The following is a 17,536-nucleotide window of genomic DNA, read 5'->3' as shown; positions in this document are numbered from 1 at the left end:
GTCAGACTCAGTCTAATAATGTGTCCCTATGTGATTTTTGCATGTGCATGTATGTGTTTCTGTGTCTGTGTGTGAAAGTGTATGTATGGGGTTTGTGTGTGTGTGTGTGTGTGTGCGTGTGTGTGTGTGTGTGTGTGTATGTGTGCGCGTGCGTGCGCACATGTAGTGTGTGTGTGTGTACATGCAGTGTGATTGAGTGTGTGTGTGTGTGTGTGTGTGTATGCAGTGTGAGAGTGTGTGAGTCTGTGTGTGTGTGTTTTTCTAACCGGATTCAGGATGAGGTCGTCCCTCCACTGGTACACTGACGGTCCTGCGGAGTAGTTTCTTCCGCTGAGATGCTGGGCAACGTTCTGCGGAGCAACGCTCGTTCCTGAGCAGGGGATGAATCTAAAAGGACACAGACCACATGTCTGAATCAGTATATATGCATGCACAACTTAGACTCATGTATGGACACACTACTGCATTTCTTCAAAACTGAACCTGCATACAAACCCACAAACACCTTGGATTCCAAAGAATTCTGCAGTTTATCAAACAGGGCGGACAGAGACACTCTGGTTTGTCAGGACACTGGACTCTCCTCATTACTTAACAGCTCAGCGAATTAACTCATAAACTGAGCCCTACAAACAGTGTAGTGTAGAATCAGAAACCTCATTCACAGAACCCTACATGTGCAAACAAATATTGCGAATCATTTTAACTGTAACTGTTAACTTATGTGCACATTTCTTTTTGTGTATTATCAAATAAAAGTATATATATAGATAGATAGATATTATGTTTTTATTGTAGTGTAGTGTAATATAAATAATACACAGACAGTGGGCAATTTGTTATTTTTTTAACAAGGGGGATGGCCCAATGGCCACTGACATTTCTCTGTAGGGTATTTAGGGGGATGGCAGGTTAACAAGGGGGATGCATTTTAGTGACTTTGCTGACAAGGGGGATGGCATCCCCCCTCATTCCCCTACAAATCGCCTACTGATTATAGATGAATAAGTAATGTAATGTAATGTAATGTAAATGTAATATAATATAAATATAACATGAGCATGTACTATAAACACACATATAGTAAATGTAGATATGAATGAAAGTAATATAAATAAGAAATGTAATATAAACCTGATATATTATGTGTAATATAAACAAGTAATAAGAACAAATGGTATAAATAATAAATGTAGTATAAACATAAACATAATCTAAATATAATGTAATATATAGATGTAGTATAGGCATATATCTACAACCAACTATACATCTGTACCCCTCTGTACTATCTGTACAACTACAAACATATAAACATATGGGCAGGATGTGTTTATTTGTCAGGTGTTTCAGGTGATTTGGGGGTGCAGCCCCCGAGAAACATCCCCATTTAGCACCCGGACCGCCTGAGGGAAGAAGCTCCTCCTTGAGCCTCTTAGTGTTGGTCCTCAGGCTGCGGTATCTTTTGCCTGACCTCAGCACTGAGAACAGGTTGTGGTCCGTGTGACTGGAGTCCTTAACTATCCTCCCTGCCCTCCCTTGCTGGAGGCTCTCGATAGTGCCTGCATAGAATGTGTTGAGCAGCTGTGGGAGGAGCCTGAACCAGGCGGTGCAGGAAGTAGAGGCGCTACCGTGCCTTCACTGTCAGATTGTCTATGTGGTTTGTCCATGTCAAGTCCTCGGTGAGCTGGACACCAAGGTACCTCACCCCCTCCACTAGAGCCCCACTTAGTTAAGTTAAGTCTCTGTGATTGCACACACACACTGTGAACAGCGAGCAGTGAATTTGTCTCTGCATTTAACCCATCCAACACACCGGTAGTGAACACACAATTTATGTATGTAGATCGTTAATTTATCATATAAAATTGCAGGTAACTTAAGACAGAAGGTTTCAATGTTATGTCATCTAGTATCACTGATAAATGCTGAGTAAGGGTAACAGCATGTAGCCTAGCATGTCCTGAACACCGAAGCTGTTATCTGGAAGTTTGATCATGAAAACGAGTGTTCTTGCTGGTAATACAGAGTAGTACCAGGATGCAACTGAATCTCTATTGTTGGACATACTTACATGGGCACAAATGCAGGATCAGCCACATAAATAAGTAGCCTACCACAGATAACCAGCTACCGGCTGTAAGATGGTGATACCCGTATTTCTAATGTGCAGGCAGAAGCCACTGCGGAGAGATGGTGCCAATTCATGATAAACATGCGATGCTACTGATATAACAATGTTATGTTGAAGCATTTATACCCAGTACTGCTAGTTATGCTATATCTTGTGAAATGCTGTAATTGAATCTTTCCCGTCTAAGCCAGATTATTAGTGTTTAAGTAAGTAAGATATATATTGCTAGCAAAGTGCAGCTGTGCCTTGCTATTACTTTGCATTTTAGGGTTGCTTAATATTTGTCATGTAATAATTGTGTTGAACTCTCATGTTTGTAGAGCCATACATGTGCATTAAAGAAAACTAAGAGTGGCAACTGGACACCTATGTTGCATTCTTGCCAAATGCCCGGAGTGGTCACAGCTATCCCGAATCACACCATAAATAGACTCAATCTTTAGTATGAATTCTGAACACTTAGTATACTTTCTTAGTTTAAACAGTGTTTTTTTTTTCACTTTAGGTTTTTCCACATTATGTAAACAGATTTTTTTTTTTTATTTTAAAGCTAGTAAAAGAATAATTATTCACGCAGTAAAGCGATATTAGAGCTGTATATTGCCTGTTGTTTCTCATAGAAGGTATTTTCAAACAAATTCATTATGATTCCCTTTAAGTAGTTCTGTTATTGCAACTGCCAAATATGATAAATGAATATCGGCCCAAAATATTGGCCAAATATTGGTTATCGGCCATCCTAAGCCATCAGATATCGATATCAGTATCAGCCATAAAAAATGCATATCAGTCGACCCCTAGAAAACTGGAGTGAGCTTAGGACATGCCCTGGGATGGCGTCTGGAGCACATGCCTTTCATGGATTTACTCCTTTAAACACCCACCCTATGTCTCCAGTCATCAGGCCCATGATTGAGGAAGTGGTGCGTGCATTAACAGCCTTGCAGATGGATCGATCCACCAATGGCTTCTAATTAGGGAAAACGTTGACTGTGGTGACAGGTACAGTCTCCCTATCAGAAGATGTGTGTAGCTGAGCACTGCTTCCGTAAACACATCAATGTCGCCATCAGAGCTGTGTCAGAACATCTCCCAGTCCACGTCATCCAGAGCAACCTGCAGTGCGGCCTCTGATTGGATGGTTCAGCACCTGACTTCGAGTGTCACCGGCTCTTCCCTCCTCATCCTTTGTTTATACGCCAGCATTAGCAGAATAGCAGGGTGGTGCGACCCTAACCCTAACCCTATACCTCACCAAGTGCTTCTGTGGAGACGGCTTTATTTGAGTCTTGATGCTGTGTGTAGCAGTGATGCAGGGACCTCTCCCCCCTGGTGCTACATGTGATGTGTTGGAAAAAGTCAGGTAAAACTTTTTTAGGTTTGATTTGTTAATGTCCCCCATGATGATCAGCGCAGCATCTGGATTAGCTGACTGAAATGAGCAGATGTCCTTGTACAGAATTGTGAGTGCTGTATCTGTGTTTGCCTGTGGTGGAATACAAACATTGACAATTATAGATGAGGTGAATTCCCTTTGAAGATAAAAGAGCTAATATTTCAGAGCCAGGTATTCCAGGTCGGGTGACCAAGAGTGCGAGAGCCAGTTGACGTTCCCCTCACTGCATCATCTCCCATTCACCATAATGCCCACTCCGCCACCTCTGGTTTTACCCAAGTCCTCCGTCCTGTCCTTGCAGTGTACGGGGAATCCAGGCAGCCGTACAGTGTGGTCCGGCATCATTGGGGTGAGCCATGTCTCCATGAGGCGTAGGATACTGCAGCCTCTGAAATCCCGCTGCAACCTGATACCGAGCCTAAGTTCATCCAGTTTGTTTTCCAGGATTGGATGCTTGCTAACAGGATGGTGGGAAGCGGTGTCCTGTGTGCCCAGGCCTGCAGCCTGTTCCACACACCAGTGCACTTCCCCTGGTGCTTCCTCCTCCAGAGCCTGGGCGGAAACAGGCTTTTGTTCTCCTGGCCTCTGAGGAGCTCTGGAGGCCAGTCTGAGCCGGGGTGAAAGTCCTTATAAAAACGGTGAGTACAATTAATTCCATAAGCTAGTGAGATTTCCCAGCCGTCTGTGATAAGTCCCTGAATATTTTGCGCAAAATAAGTGGGGAAAAATAGACATAAGACAAAGTACTTGTCATGGGGGCACAAACGCAGGACTCCGTCATAGGCAGTGCCGTCTAAATCCAGAATTTTGAATTCTCTCTCTCTCTCTCTCTCTCTCTCTCTCTCTTTCACATGAAACCAGGTGAAATAATTAAGGTGTCAGAGTTATATAGTCACAGTATTTCTGTATTTCCTTTGAATTTTTGGATTTATGTAAAAGCAACAAATGACTCACTGTTTTGGGAAATAACCCTTTTTTTAATCATTCCGGTGTTTTATTCAGTGCCTTTACAGTTCATTCTAAATTCTGTAAAATTCAGTTTGGAATCTCAGCCAAAAACAGTGATGGCAGGGACCTGTACTAAAGATCTAATTCCACACATTCACTGCATCTTATTAGACAGAAAGAAATTAAGTTTGTGTAAGTGTGTAAGTCTGCTCATAGATCAACTAAGCATAATGTTGAATAACTACTCCCTCATGTGGCCAAGCATAGAAGAACAAAAAGGTATGGTCTCTCTCTCTCTCTCTCTCTCTCTCTCTCTCTCTCTCTCTCATGAAACCAAGTAAAATCATTCAGGTGTCAGTCAGACTTATATAGTCATGGTATTTCTGTATTTCTCAGTTACTTTGGTTAAAATTTCACATAACCGATGCTAAAAAGGCCTCTTAATGCCTGAATGCAAAAAAACTTTACAAAAAATAACTTTCAGAACAATATCAGCTTTACTGATTGTGTGTTGGCGGGGTGTTGGTGTGAGTTAGCTGACTGTGTGTTGGTGAGGTGTTGGTTGACTGTGTGTTAGTGGGATGTTGCTGTATTAGTTGACTGTGTGTTGGTAGGACTGTGTTAGTTGACCGTGTGTTAGTGGTGTGTCGGTGTGTGTTAGCTGACTGTGTGTTGGTGAGGTGTTGGTTGACTGTGTGTTAGTGGGATGTTGCTGTATTAGTTGACTGTGTGTTGGTAGGACTGTGTTAGTTGATCGTGTGTTAGTGGTGTGTCGGTGTGTGTTAGCTGACTGTGTGTTGGTGAGGTGTTGGTTGACTGTGTGTTAGTGGGATGTTGCTGTATTAGTTGACTGTGTGTTGGTAGGACTGTGTTAGTTGACCGTGTGTTAGTGGTGTGTCGGTGTGTGTTAGCTGACTGTGTGTTGATGAGGTGTTGGTTGACTGTGTGTTAGTGGGATGTTGCTGTATTAGTTGACTGTGTGTTGGTAGGACTGTGTTAGTTGACCGTGTGTTAGTGGTGTGTCGGTGTGTGTTAGCTGACTGTGTGTTGGTGAGGTGTTGGTTGACTGTGTGTTAGTGGGATGTTGCTGTATTAGTTGACTGTGTGTTGGTAGGACTGTGTTAGTTGATCGTGTGTTAGTGGTGTGTCGGTGTGTGTTAGCTGACTGTGTGTTGGTGAGGTGTTGGTTGACTGTGTGTTAGTGGGATGTTGCTGTATTAGTTGACTGTGTGTTGGTAGGACTGTGTTAGTTGATCGTGTGTTAGTGGTGTGTCGGTGTGTGTTAGCTGACTGTGTGTTGGTGAGGTGTTGGTTGACTGTGTGTTAGTGGGATGTTGCTGTATTAGTTGACTGTGTGTTGGTAGGACTGTGTTAGTTGACCGTGTGTTAGTGGTGTGTCGGTGTGTGTTAGCTGACTGTGTGTTGGTGAGGTGTTGGTTGACTGTGTGTTAGTGGGATGTTGCTGTATTAGTTGACTGTGTGTTGGTAGGACTGTGTTAGTTGATCGTGTGTTAGTGGTGTGTCGGTGTGTGTTAGCTGACTGTGTGTTGGTGAGGTGTTGGTTGACTGTGTGTTAGTGGGATGTTGCTGTATTAGTTGACTGTGTGTTGGTAGGACTGTGTTAGTTGACCGTGTGTTAGTGGTGTGTCGGTGTGTGTTAGCTGACTGTGTGTTGGTGAGGTGTTGGTTGACTGTGTGTTAGTGGGATGTTGCTGTATTAGTTGACTGTGTGTTGGTAGGACTGTGTTAGTTGACCGTGTGTTAGTGGTGTGTCGGTGTGTGTTAGCTGACTGTGTGTTGATGAGGTGTTGGTTGACTGTGTGTTAGTGGGATGTTGCTGTATTAGTTGACTGTGTGTTGGTAGGACTGTGTTAGTTGATCGTGTGTTAGTGGTGTGTCGGTGTGTGTTAGCTGACTGTGTGTTGGTGAGGTGTTGGTTGACTGTGTGTTAGTGGGATGTTGCTGTATTAGTTGACTGTGTGTTGGTAGGACTGTGTTAGTTGACCGTGTGTTAGTGGTGTGTCGGTGTGTGTTAGCTGACTGTGTGTTGGTGAGGTGTTGGTTGACTGTGTGTTAGTGGGATGTTGCTGTATTAGTTGACTGTGTGTTGGTAGGACTGTGTTAGTTGATCGTGTGTTAGTGGTGTGTCGGTGTGTGTTAGCTGACTGTGTGTTGGTGAGGTGTTGGTTGACTGTGTGTTAGTGGGATGTTGCTGTATTAGTTGACTGTGTGTTGGTAGGACTGTGTTAGTTGATCGTGTGTTAGTGGTGTGTCGGTGTGTGTTAGCTGACTGTGTGTTGGTGAGGTGTTGGTTGACTGTGTGTTAGTGGGATGTTGCTGTATTAGTTGACTGTGTGTTGGTAGGACTGTGTTAGTTGATCGTGTGTTAGTGGTGTGTCGGTGTGTGTTAGCTGACTGTGTGTTGGTGAGGTGTTGGTTGACTGTGTGTTAGTGGGATGTTGCTGTATTAGTTGACTGTGTGTTGGTAGGACTGTGTTAGTTGATCGTGTGTTAGTGGTGTGTCGGTGTGTGTTAGCTGACTGTGTGTTGGTGAGGTGTTGGTTGACTGTGTGTTAGTGGGATGTTGCTGTATTAGTTGACTGTGTGTTGGTAGGACTGTGTTAGTTGATCGTGTGTTAGTGGTGTGTCGGTGTGTGTTAGCTGACTGTGTGTTGGTGAGGTGTTGGTTGACTGTGTGTTAGTGGGATGTTGCTGTATTAGTTGACTGTGTGTTGGTAGGACTGTGTTAGTTGACCGTGTGTTAGTGGTGTGTCGGTGTGTGTTAGCTGACTGTGTGTTGGTGAGGTGTTGGTTGACTGTGTGTTAGTGGGATGTTGCTGTATTAGTTGACTGTGTGTTGGTAGGACTGTGTTAGTTGATCGTGTGTTAGTGGTGTGTCGGTGTGTGTTAGCTGACTGTGTGTTGGTGAGGTGTTGGTTGACTGTGTGTTAGTGGGATGTTGCTGTATTAGTTGACTGTGTGTTGGTAGGACTGTGTTAGTTGATCGTGTGTTAGTGGTGTGTCGGTGTGTGTTAGCTGACTGTGTGTTGGTGAGGTGTTGGTTGACTGTGTGTTAGTGGGATGTTGCTGTATTAGTTGACTGTGTGTTGGTAGGACTGTGTTAGTTGATCGTGTGTTAGTGGTGTGTCGGTGTGTGTTAGCTGACTGTGTGTTGGTGAGGTGTTGGTTGACTGTGTGTTAGTGGGATGTTGCTGTATTAGTTGACTGTGTGTTGGTAGGACTGTGTTAGTTGATCGTGTGTTAGTGGTGTGTCGGTGTGTGTTAGCTGACTGTGTGTTGGTGAGGTGTTGGTTGACTGTGTGTTAGTGGGATGTTGCTGTATTAGTTGACTGTGTGTTGGTAGGACTGTGTTAGTTGATCGTGTGTTAGTGGTGTGTCGGTGTGTGTTAGCTGACTGTGTGTTGGTGGTGTGCTGGTTTGTTAATTAGCTGTGTGTTGATGCAGTGTTTGTGTGTGTTAGTTGACTGTCTGTGATTGCACACACGGTGAACAGTGAGCAGTGAATTTGTCCTCTGAACTTTTTAGAAATTTGGGTCTTTGGGATAGGGCAGCAGATGAAGGTTATCCAACAAACAAGACACAGCCATGCTCCATCAATCAATCAAACAGTAAAGGCCAAGAATAGCCCATATGAGCAGCTGGTCCCAGTCTGATGTGAGAATATCGCCAAGGAAATATGGTACGTATACCTCTCTGTATAATTTTTCTTAACCCAACAAGAAGACACAATAACATGGCTACCACCTCCCAGTATGCTGCCAGCACATGGATTTCCTCTATTACCGGGACCACGCCCCTGTCAGCCCATGGGTAGAACCAGCCTCCCCTATATTAAACATGCCAATCTTACCCAACTGTAAATGTATGAAGGCTTTGTTTGCCTGAGAGGGATTTGCTGTCTGTTCATTTGTTGCTGTATGAGCTAATTTGTTATTTAAAAGGTGTCATTGGAAAAGAGCAGCGTTTGCAGTTCTGAGAGGGCTTTACCTCCTCTTGGTCTAACATGTAGAACTGATCTCCGTCTCGCACTCGCAGTTTTCGGCTCCATCCAGGAGAGTCGTAGGAGGCGTGACCATTCAGAGGGGTGTGAGGCCGTGAGGAAGGAGGGGACACACACCTGGCATCTGATATTAACACAGACAAGCACATACAGTCACATGATATACAACAAGATTTAAACTCCTATGGGATAACTTGTTTTGTAGAACAAACCTGTGGGTGTGTGTGTTGGTTGGTGGTGTGGGAGGTGTATGTGGGTGTGTGTGTTGGTTGGTGGTGTGGGAGGTGTATGTGGGTGGGTGGGTGTGTTGGTTGGTGGTGTGGGAGGTGTATGTGGGTGGGTGTGTGTGTTGGTTGGTGGTGTGGGAGGTGTATGTGGGTGGGTGTGTGTGTTGGTTGGTGGTGTGGGAGGTGTATATGGGTGTGTGTGTTGGTTGGTGGTTTGGGAGGTGTATGTGGGTGTGTGTGTTGGTTGGTGGTTTGGGAGGTGTATGTGGGTGGGTGTGTGTGTTGGTTGGTGGTGTGGGAGGTGTATGTGGGTGGGTGTGTGTGTTGGTTGGTGGTGTGGGAGGTGTATGTGGGTGTGTGTGGGTATCTGTTTAAGATTTAAACTCCTATGGGATAACTTGTTTTGTAGAACAAACCTGTGGGTGTGTGTGTTGGTTGGTGGTGTGGGAGGTGTATGTGGGTGTGTGTGTTGGTTGGTGGTTTGGGAGGTGTATGTGGGTGGGTGTGTGTGTTGGTTGGTGGTTTGGGAGGTGTATGTGGGTGTGTGTGTTGGTTGGTGGTTTGGGAGGTGTATGTGGGTGGGTGTGTGTGTTGGTTGGTGGTGTGGGAGGTGTATGTGGGTGGGTGTGTGTGTTGGTTGGTGGTGTGGGAGGTGTATGTGGGTGTGTGTGGGTATCTGTTTAAGATTTAAACTCCTATGGGATAACTTGTTTTGTAGAACAAACCTGTGTGTGTGTGTGTGTGGGTATCTGTTTAAGATTTAAACTCCTATGGGATAACTTGTTTTGTAGAACAAACCTGTGGGTGTGTGTGTTGGTTGGTGGTGTGGGAGGTGTATATGGGTGTGTGTGTTGGTTGGTGGTGTGGGAGGTGTATATGGGTGTGTGTGTTGGTTGGTGGTTTGGGAGGTGTATGTGGGTGTGTGTGTTGGTTGGTGGTTTGGGAGGTGTATGTGGGTGGGTGTGTGTGTTGGTTGGTGGTGTGGGAGGTGTATGTGGGTGTGTGTGGGTATCTGTTTAAGATTTAAACTCCTATGGGATAACTTGTTTTGTAGAACAAACCTGTGTGTGTGTGTGTGTGTGGGTATCTGTTTAAGATTTAAACTCCTATGGGATAACTTGTTTTGTAGAACAAACCTGAACCATCTGGGAGGCTCTTTTATGCTGTAGTTAAAATATCTTATCATTGTTATAAATTATTACAAGATGTATCCAGATCATAACAATGACTACTACAATTATTATTATTATTATTGTTGTTGTTACTATTGTTATTATTATTTTGTTGTTGTTGTAATTCAGATGCATTATCAACCACTCAGGAAGAGGGCTATTGTTCTTGGGAAAAACAATGTGAAATATGTCATCATTTTACTGTCCTCCTGTGTAGGGAGGGTGGGGAGGACAAGATAGTTGCTCCTTTTGAGCAGTTGTGTGTGAGAGTGCAGTGGAGCAGAGGGTTAGGGTTAGGGTTAGGGTTAAAAACAGTCTGCATGCTGTTTCAGTCCTGCCCACACAGAGTACAGTGCACAGGAAGCTGGGTTACAGCCCAAGAGATGTCACTTCCGCACACCCACTCTCTCACACTCAAACTGCTCCAACATGTTACCATGACAACCAGGAACAGAGCGGACCTAAAATGACTTAAAGAGACAGATAAACAGACACATGACTTAAAGGGACAGACAAACAGACACATGACTTAAAGAGACAGATAAACAGACATATGACTTAAAGGGATAGATAAACAGACACATGACTTAAGGGGACAGATAAACAGACACATGACTTAAAGGGACAGACAAACAGACACATGACTTAAAGGGACAGACAAACAGACACATGACTTAAAGGGACAGATAAACAGACACATGACTTAAAGGGACAGACAAACAGACACATGACTTAAAGGGACAGATAAACAGACACATGACTTAAGGGGACAGATAAACAGACACATGACTTAAAGAGACAGATAAACAGACACATGACTTAAGGGGACAGATAAACAGAGAGGGAAGGAAAGTGGAACAAAGTGAGGTGAAAGTGGAGGATGGGAGAGTGAGGAGGGAGGAGGACATACTGCAGCATTTCCATGACTTCACAGAGGGAGAGGGAGGGACTACAGGAAAGGAACTATTTTGGAGAAATGAACCAACGCTTTGTTCCCATAGCAACCCTAATAGATGTGTGAGAGAGAATAGTCTCCACCTCTCTGTCTCTGAATCTAAAGTGCACGTAGGTGTAAGGGTGGAAAACCTCTGAAGGTTTTAATATCATACATTCACTCCTCACACTGTATACATACTGTATCACAAAATAGCATTTCGGCAGCTATTTCTGACTGACTAGTGTCTTTGGTCTTTCAACAAACTGCTGCTAATGGGGCTGCTTTGGCTGTAACCATAAACCATTCCCATGTTTAGTGAAAGGTCTACACAGCAGAATGATCCTCTTTGTTTTGTATTTTGGATGTACAAATAAAAGACTTTGTTTAACTTGAAATTATTTTAAATAACATTTAACTCTATGACTTTATGACTTTATGATACTGTTTCTCAAAGTTACCCAAATAAAATTAACTGTGTGTTAAAAAGTCCCCAATGAAGAAAACAAATATTCAGTAGCCTCCACAAGTCCAGACACACTTACAAAAAAGTGTTTAAAAAACTGGGGCGATGAGTGGGAGCTGAAACGTGGAGCTTAATGGCTCAGGAACGTTGCCCCCTACTGGACAATCTCTTTATGATCACATGTCATTGCCCCCTACTGAACAATCTCTTTATGATCACATGTCATTGCCCCCTACTGAACAATCTCTTTATGATCACATGTCATTGCCCCCTACTGAACAATCTCTTTATGATCACATGTCATTGCCCCCTACTGGACAATCTCTTTATGATCACATGTCATTGCCCCCTACTGAACAATCTCTTTATGATCACATGTCATTGCCCCCTACTGAACAATCTCTTTATGATCACATGTCATTGCCCCCTACTGGACAATCTCTTTATGATCACATGTCATTGCCCCCTACTGAACAATCTCTTTATGATCACATGTCATTGCCCCCTACTGAACAATCTCTTTATGATCACATGTCATTGCCCCCTACTGAACAATCTCTTTATGATCACATGTCATTGCCCCCTACTGAACAATCTCTTTATGATCACATGTCATTGCCCCCTACTGAACAATCTCTTTATGATCACATGCCATCAGCACATTCACCGTTTGGGGAAAGGTTGTCAAAGCCCAACCAGTGGGCTGTGGTCATCAGGAAAACTCCTCTACTGCAAAAAAAAAAATTACCTATTGTCATACCCCAGTTTGCATTTTGGAGATCAACTTCACCTGATTACTACATGATGTTAATGTAGAAACTCAAGAATTGATGTAACTGCTCGAGAACTCAAATGCCTGAGTACTCTGTGCAGGCCCTAATATATATAAATATATATATACAGAGATGGAATAGTTAATCAATAACTCACAGAGCAGAGTGGAACTCTATCCTTCTTGCAGCCTGCATGGCTTTTGTTAATCTGTTAAAGAACTATGGTATTTGGGGCCATTTTTGAGTAAGTTGTATTTGTATTTGCATTTGATGTCATCAATATTTTGAGTCTTTCAGGCCATGGTTTTTTAATTGGTAAAACTGTTTTATTAGTCCTCTTGAATAAGTGATCCATAAAATGTAATACAACCTAAGCATTCATTAGGTTACATGAGCCTATGGTGAGCCTGTCATGAAAATATAAGGTTGTTTTGTGAGATGTGTGATAGACGTGAACTCGGAGAACAGAGAAGAATAATCTCCATGTCTCCAAATATTTTAGATTACTTCTAACCCTAACCCTTATAATTACAAAGGAAACCTGCACTGAACAAAAAATGAACATCATTTTTCAGGACTTAATAAACATATCTTTTAATAGTGAATATTTCCACTGAAATCTAGATATATGAGAAAGTGACATCTGAGGACACACGAAAATGATTAATAGTCTGGTCACTCTCTTCAAATTCTACATTGTACAGTATGTCATTCAGAGAGTGCTCACCGATATCTTAGGTACTGAGTTTTGATTGTGTGTATGTGTTGTGTGTGTGTGTGTGTGTGTGTGTTTGTGTGTGCAGAGGAGCTGGAGTGTTTCATTAAGCTTTAAAAGAAAGGTCCTATTCTGATTCAGTTTATGGAATTTACAAAGGACAGCAAAGAAGATGCATATAACAGTATAAGAGAATAAAATAATATATTTTCACTTTACAACGAATATATGTAGCTAAACAGCAAACCTCTATGGACTATATATGCTGTATTTGTTGTACTGAGAAATATCTATTCCATAAACAATAAGTCTCCTTAGATCATCAGCTGTTCTGCTTCTCTATCAGCTCTCAGTTAATGTAATCAAACTGTTGGCCAACTCTAGAGGGAGTCACTGTAAATTTTAACAAGAAGATAAAAATTCAAGCCAGAAACGCACTTCTTAGCATTACTGCATGAAACAGCTCATTACCATCGAGTCTAATGCACAGAGCATCTTGGGTGAACATCGGGAGAAGTGACATCCTTCCAGAGGAGCCTTTGTGTGAACAGCCTTGTGCTCAAACTCAACACAAATACAACTGATCCAGTTCATTTAGGATCCAGTTGATCTAGGCCCAGCCTGAGGGGAGCAAGAGGACATGTCTGCAGATGGTGGAGGTGTGCAGTATATCTGCAACAGAAGAATCCTCAGATCACATGGAAAAAACTGGATTATCAATGTAATGTGAAGAATGTTTGTATACACCCTGTGTTTCTAGGCAGTCATTCTCAAAAATAGTCATGTGACCACAATATTACATTGCAGCAGATATGCATTTAGTTTCATTATATATATATATATATGTGTGTGTGTGTGTGTGTGTGTGTGTGTGTATATATATATATATATATATATATACACACACACACACACACATATATACATATAAGGAATAGATTCATACAACTTTTGGACAGTGGCTGAGGGAATTTTAATCAATTCCTGAAGCAAAACCTGTTCCAGCTCTTTCAGAGATGATGGTGGAGGGAGGTGGCTCCTTACTTGCTGCTCCAAAATATACCTGAGATTTTCGATTATGTTCAGATCTGGTGATTGTGGGGGCCAATCCAAGTGTTCAGCTTCACTGCTGTGCTCTTCATGCCAGTCTTTAACGATTTCAGCAGTGTGAATCAGTGCATTATCGTCTATGCCAGTCTTTAACGATTTCAGCAGTGTGAATCAGCGCATTATCGTCTATGCCAGTCTTTAACGATTTCAGCAGCGTGAATCAGTGCATTATCGTCTATGCCAGTCTTTAACGATTTCAGCAGTGTGAATCAGCGCATTATCGTCTATGCCAGTCTTTAACGATTTCAGCAGTGTGAATCAGCGCATTATCGTCTATGCCAGTCTTTAACGATTTCAGCAGCGTGAATCAGTGCATTATCGTCTATGCCAGTCTATAATGATTTCAGCAGTGTGAATCAGCGCATTATCGTCTTGAAAGATGGTACCATCGTTTGGAAAGAGTGTTTGGACCACTGGGTGAGTATGAGGTAACCCTACCATGTGCTAACACAGGACCAAGACAACTCCACGATATTGCGGCCCAAACCATCACAGAACCACCTCGATGGTTAATGGTTGGGGTCAGGCAATTGAAATCAAGGGCTTCTTTTGGCTTCCTCCATACATAAAAATTAATCCTGAAAAAGGAAATAGCGTGACAGATGATTTGTCAGAAAAGAAGACATTCATCCACTGGTCCACTGTCCACTTCTGATGGTCTCTGCACCATTTTAGGTGTTTTCGAACATTGATGGGGGAAAGACAAGGTTTGGCAATGGCAGCCCTTCCATGGTATCCAGCTGCATTGAGCTCTCGACAAACTCTTTGGTGGATATTGGGTTAGCAAGATGTTGGTTTAGCTATGCAGTCACTTTAGTAGCTGTGGTTCTGTGATTTTTTGACATGATGTGCTTTAGTGCTCTGCAGTCACTTTAGTAGCTGTGGTTCTGTGATTTTTTGACATGATGTGCTTTAGTGCTCTGCAGTCACGTTCACAGAGTTTTGGCTTCCGCCCAGAGTTTTTGGTAAGCCATCATGACTTTAGAAACAGTTCCTCTTGATGCGTTAAACAACAATTGCTCCAACAATTTGCCCTTTTTGGAAGTCTGAGAGGTCAAATATTTTGACTTATACTAATGCGCAGACCTCTAGAGAAAGAAAAATCTTGGGTAATACACAAAGCACAGGATGTCTGCAGCCCATATACATAAGATTTACATATCACTGGGAATCGTATTAACGTCTAAACGTCAGCTAATTTATAGGTCTTGAAATACCACATGTTTCCATTACTATGTCCAACCACTGTGTGTGTGTGTGTGTGTGTGTATGTGTGTATGTATATATATATGTGTGTGTGTGTGTGTATGCGTGTATGTATATGGGTATACACACATATACACACACACGCACACACACACACACACATATACAAACACACACACTGCTCGGCCAAAAAGAAAAAGTTGCACGCTCTTATATCTTATTGGATCCCCTTTAGCTTTGATTACAGCGCTCATTCGCTGTGGCATTGTTTTGACAACCTTATGCTATGTCACAACATTCATTTCCGTCCAGAGTTGCATTCATTTTTGGCTGAGATCTTGCTGACGACGGGAGAGTAGAACCACTCTGTAAAGTCTTCTCCAGCACATCCCAAAGACTTTCAGTGGGGTTAAGGTCACAACTCTGCAGTGGCCAATTCATGTGTGAAAATGATTCCTCATGCTCTCTGAACCACTCTTTCACAATTTGAGCCCGATGAATCTTGGCATTGTCGTTCTGGAATATACCCATGCCATCAGGGAAGAACAAATCCATTGATGGGATAAGCTGGTCATTCAGTGCGTTCAGGTACTCAGCTGACTTCATTTTATTACTGCATAACGTTGCTGAGCTGAGACCTGACCGACTGAAGCAACTCCAGATCATAACACTGCCTCCAGAGGCTCCAAATCCAGTCCAGATGGCGACTTTTTTTTTGGCCAGGCAGTGTGTGTGTATATATATATATATATATATATATATATATATATATATATATATATATATATATATAGTGTATGTTATGAAATCACACCACTATTGTCCTTTACTATTATGTGCTTATTTGTAGCCTAACTTCAACAGTCAAAAAGTTAACAGACTCACAACAGTCATCTAGGTCTCTCATTCTGCCCATTCTAACATTAAATTAAACAGTAAATGGATACTTGATGCCTACCTGCCTACTTTATACCACAAGCTACAGCAATGTGCCTCACTAACTGTAGGACCAGTGGCATCTGAGGGTATTCAGACAATCATCATATTCATTCAGTCTGGCTCATCTTGCCCAGTAGGATCAACTGAACCCCATAGATGGAGACAAAATTCTGGTTGATGCTATATTTAAGACACTGTGATGATAATAAATATCATTATTGCCTCATATCAGTCCATAGGGTTAGGGTTAGGGTTAGAAGAGTGCTTATACAGATGAAAGTCATAGAGCTCAGAATTCAAGTCATGTAAACATTTATGTTAATCGCCTTTTTGAGCGTAATCAAAACCAAAAAGGCATAACAGCCCACAATCAGGAATACTTAACCCCAGCCCTGACCCTAATCCTAATTCCAATCCCTCCAATTAATGCTGCCAATCATCCTCAACCCCAATCATAAACCCAACTTCAAACATTAATAACTTGCTTTCAGGGACTTTTAAAATAGAAACAAATAACACTACCACACAAAAATCATGTGCTGATGTACAGGGATTTAAATGGTAATGAGTTATGACAATCACATTTAAATGGTGACAATTTATGACACACAATCACATTTAAATATATATATATATATATTAGTTTATCCACCCTGTCATGTTTCCAGGGCTAGTTTATTCCCAGGATACCCCCTAACCAGCATAAATATCCACATGTTACATTAATATCTGAATATTACATTTTACCCTGTTACTCTGTCTCCCATGATCCTTTGCTGACGTGCGTAATACTCTAAATTCTTTCATCCTCTGTTCTAAATTTCGCACTCCCTGCATCACAACCTCCAACAATTGGATCATCTCAGTTTCTATAAATAAAGCGACCATGCAGTCATAGGCCTCGAATTTATGGTTGTGAGTTTTAGGGACTGCGAGAGGATCTATATGGAACGCTACACTGAAGAGAAGGAGAGAGAGAGAGAGAGAGAGAGAGAGAGAGAGAAAAGTTTTAACCAAAGCGCCATATTCTCAGTGGTTACAGTTTGCACCACATATAGGCTATTGTCGTACGTAAATTAAATTAAGTCGCGCAAAACGCTCAAAAAATTGGACACCACAGAGTTTGAAGGATAAATAAATATATCTGCATTTAATGATTCCCAGTTGTTCCTCCTCAGTTCTCTGCTATAGCAAGTGAAGTAACCTGAGCTACACTACGTGACCGTACCACGACGTCTGCACTGTCTTTAGAACAGGAAACCTACACAGTATGAATTCCTGCACAGTGCTACACTTTACCCAATGGACTGGACAACCTCGCAGAAATACTATTCATGCACTGAAGAACATCTCTCATGAATTGCGCAATGCTACTGCCATACTGTAATCTTTCTCGCACAGTGGGTGATCAATGGGTGAGGAGAGAGAGAGGCAGAGAGAGAGAGAGAGAGATTAAAAAACATTCACCCTTACCTTGAGAGGACGCATAGGACAT

The 17,536-nt window shown here is 42.4% G+C and overlaps 1 protein-coding gene across 1 annotated transcript in view; it reads right to left on the bottom strand.

Annotated features, from left to right (window-relative positions):
* Nucleotides 1-17,536, bottom strand: part of syngap1a (synaptic Ras GTPase activating protein 1a) — a 65,706-nt gene extending 48,170 nt beyond the window's left edge. Inside the window, 3 exon segments of the mRNA XM_030789229.1 lie at nucleotides 267-387; nucleotides 8,487-8,623; nucleotides 17,515-17,536. Of these exon segments, the coding sequence (XP_030645089.1) occupies nucleotides 267-387; nucleotides 8,487-8,623; nucleotides 17,515-17,536 (280 nt within the window).

Source organism: Chanos chanos, chromosome 12 (genome assembly GCF_902362185.1).
Source record: "Chanos chanos chromosome 12, fChaCha1.1, whole genome shotgun sequence".
NCBI classification, from domain to species: Eukaryota; Metazoa; Chordata; class Actinopteri; order Gonorynchiformes; family Chanidae; genus Chanos; species Chanos chanos.
The sequence above is the reverse complement of the archived record's forward strand: the minus strand, read 5'-3'. Positions and strand labels throughout refer to the sequence as shown.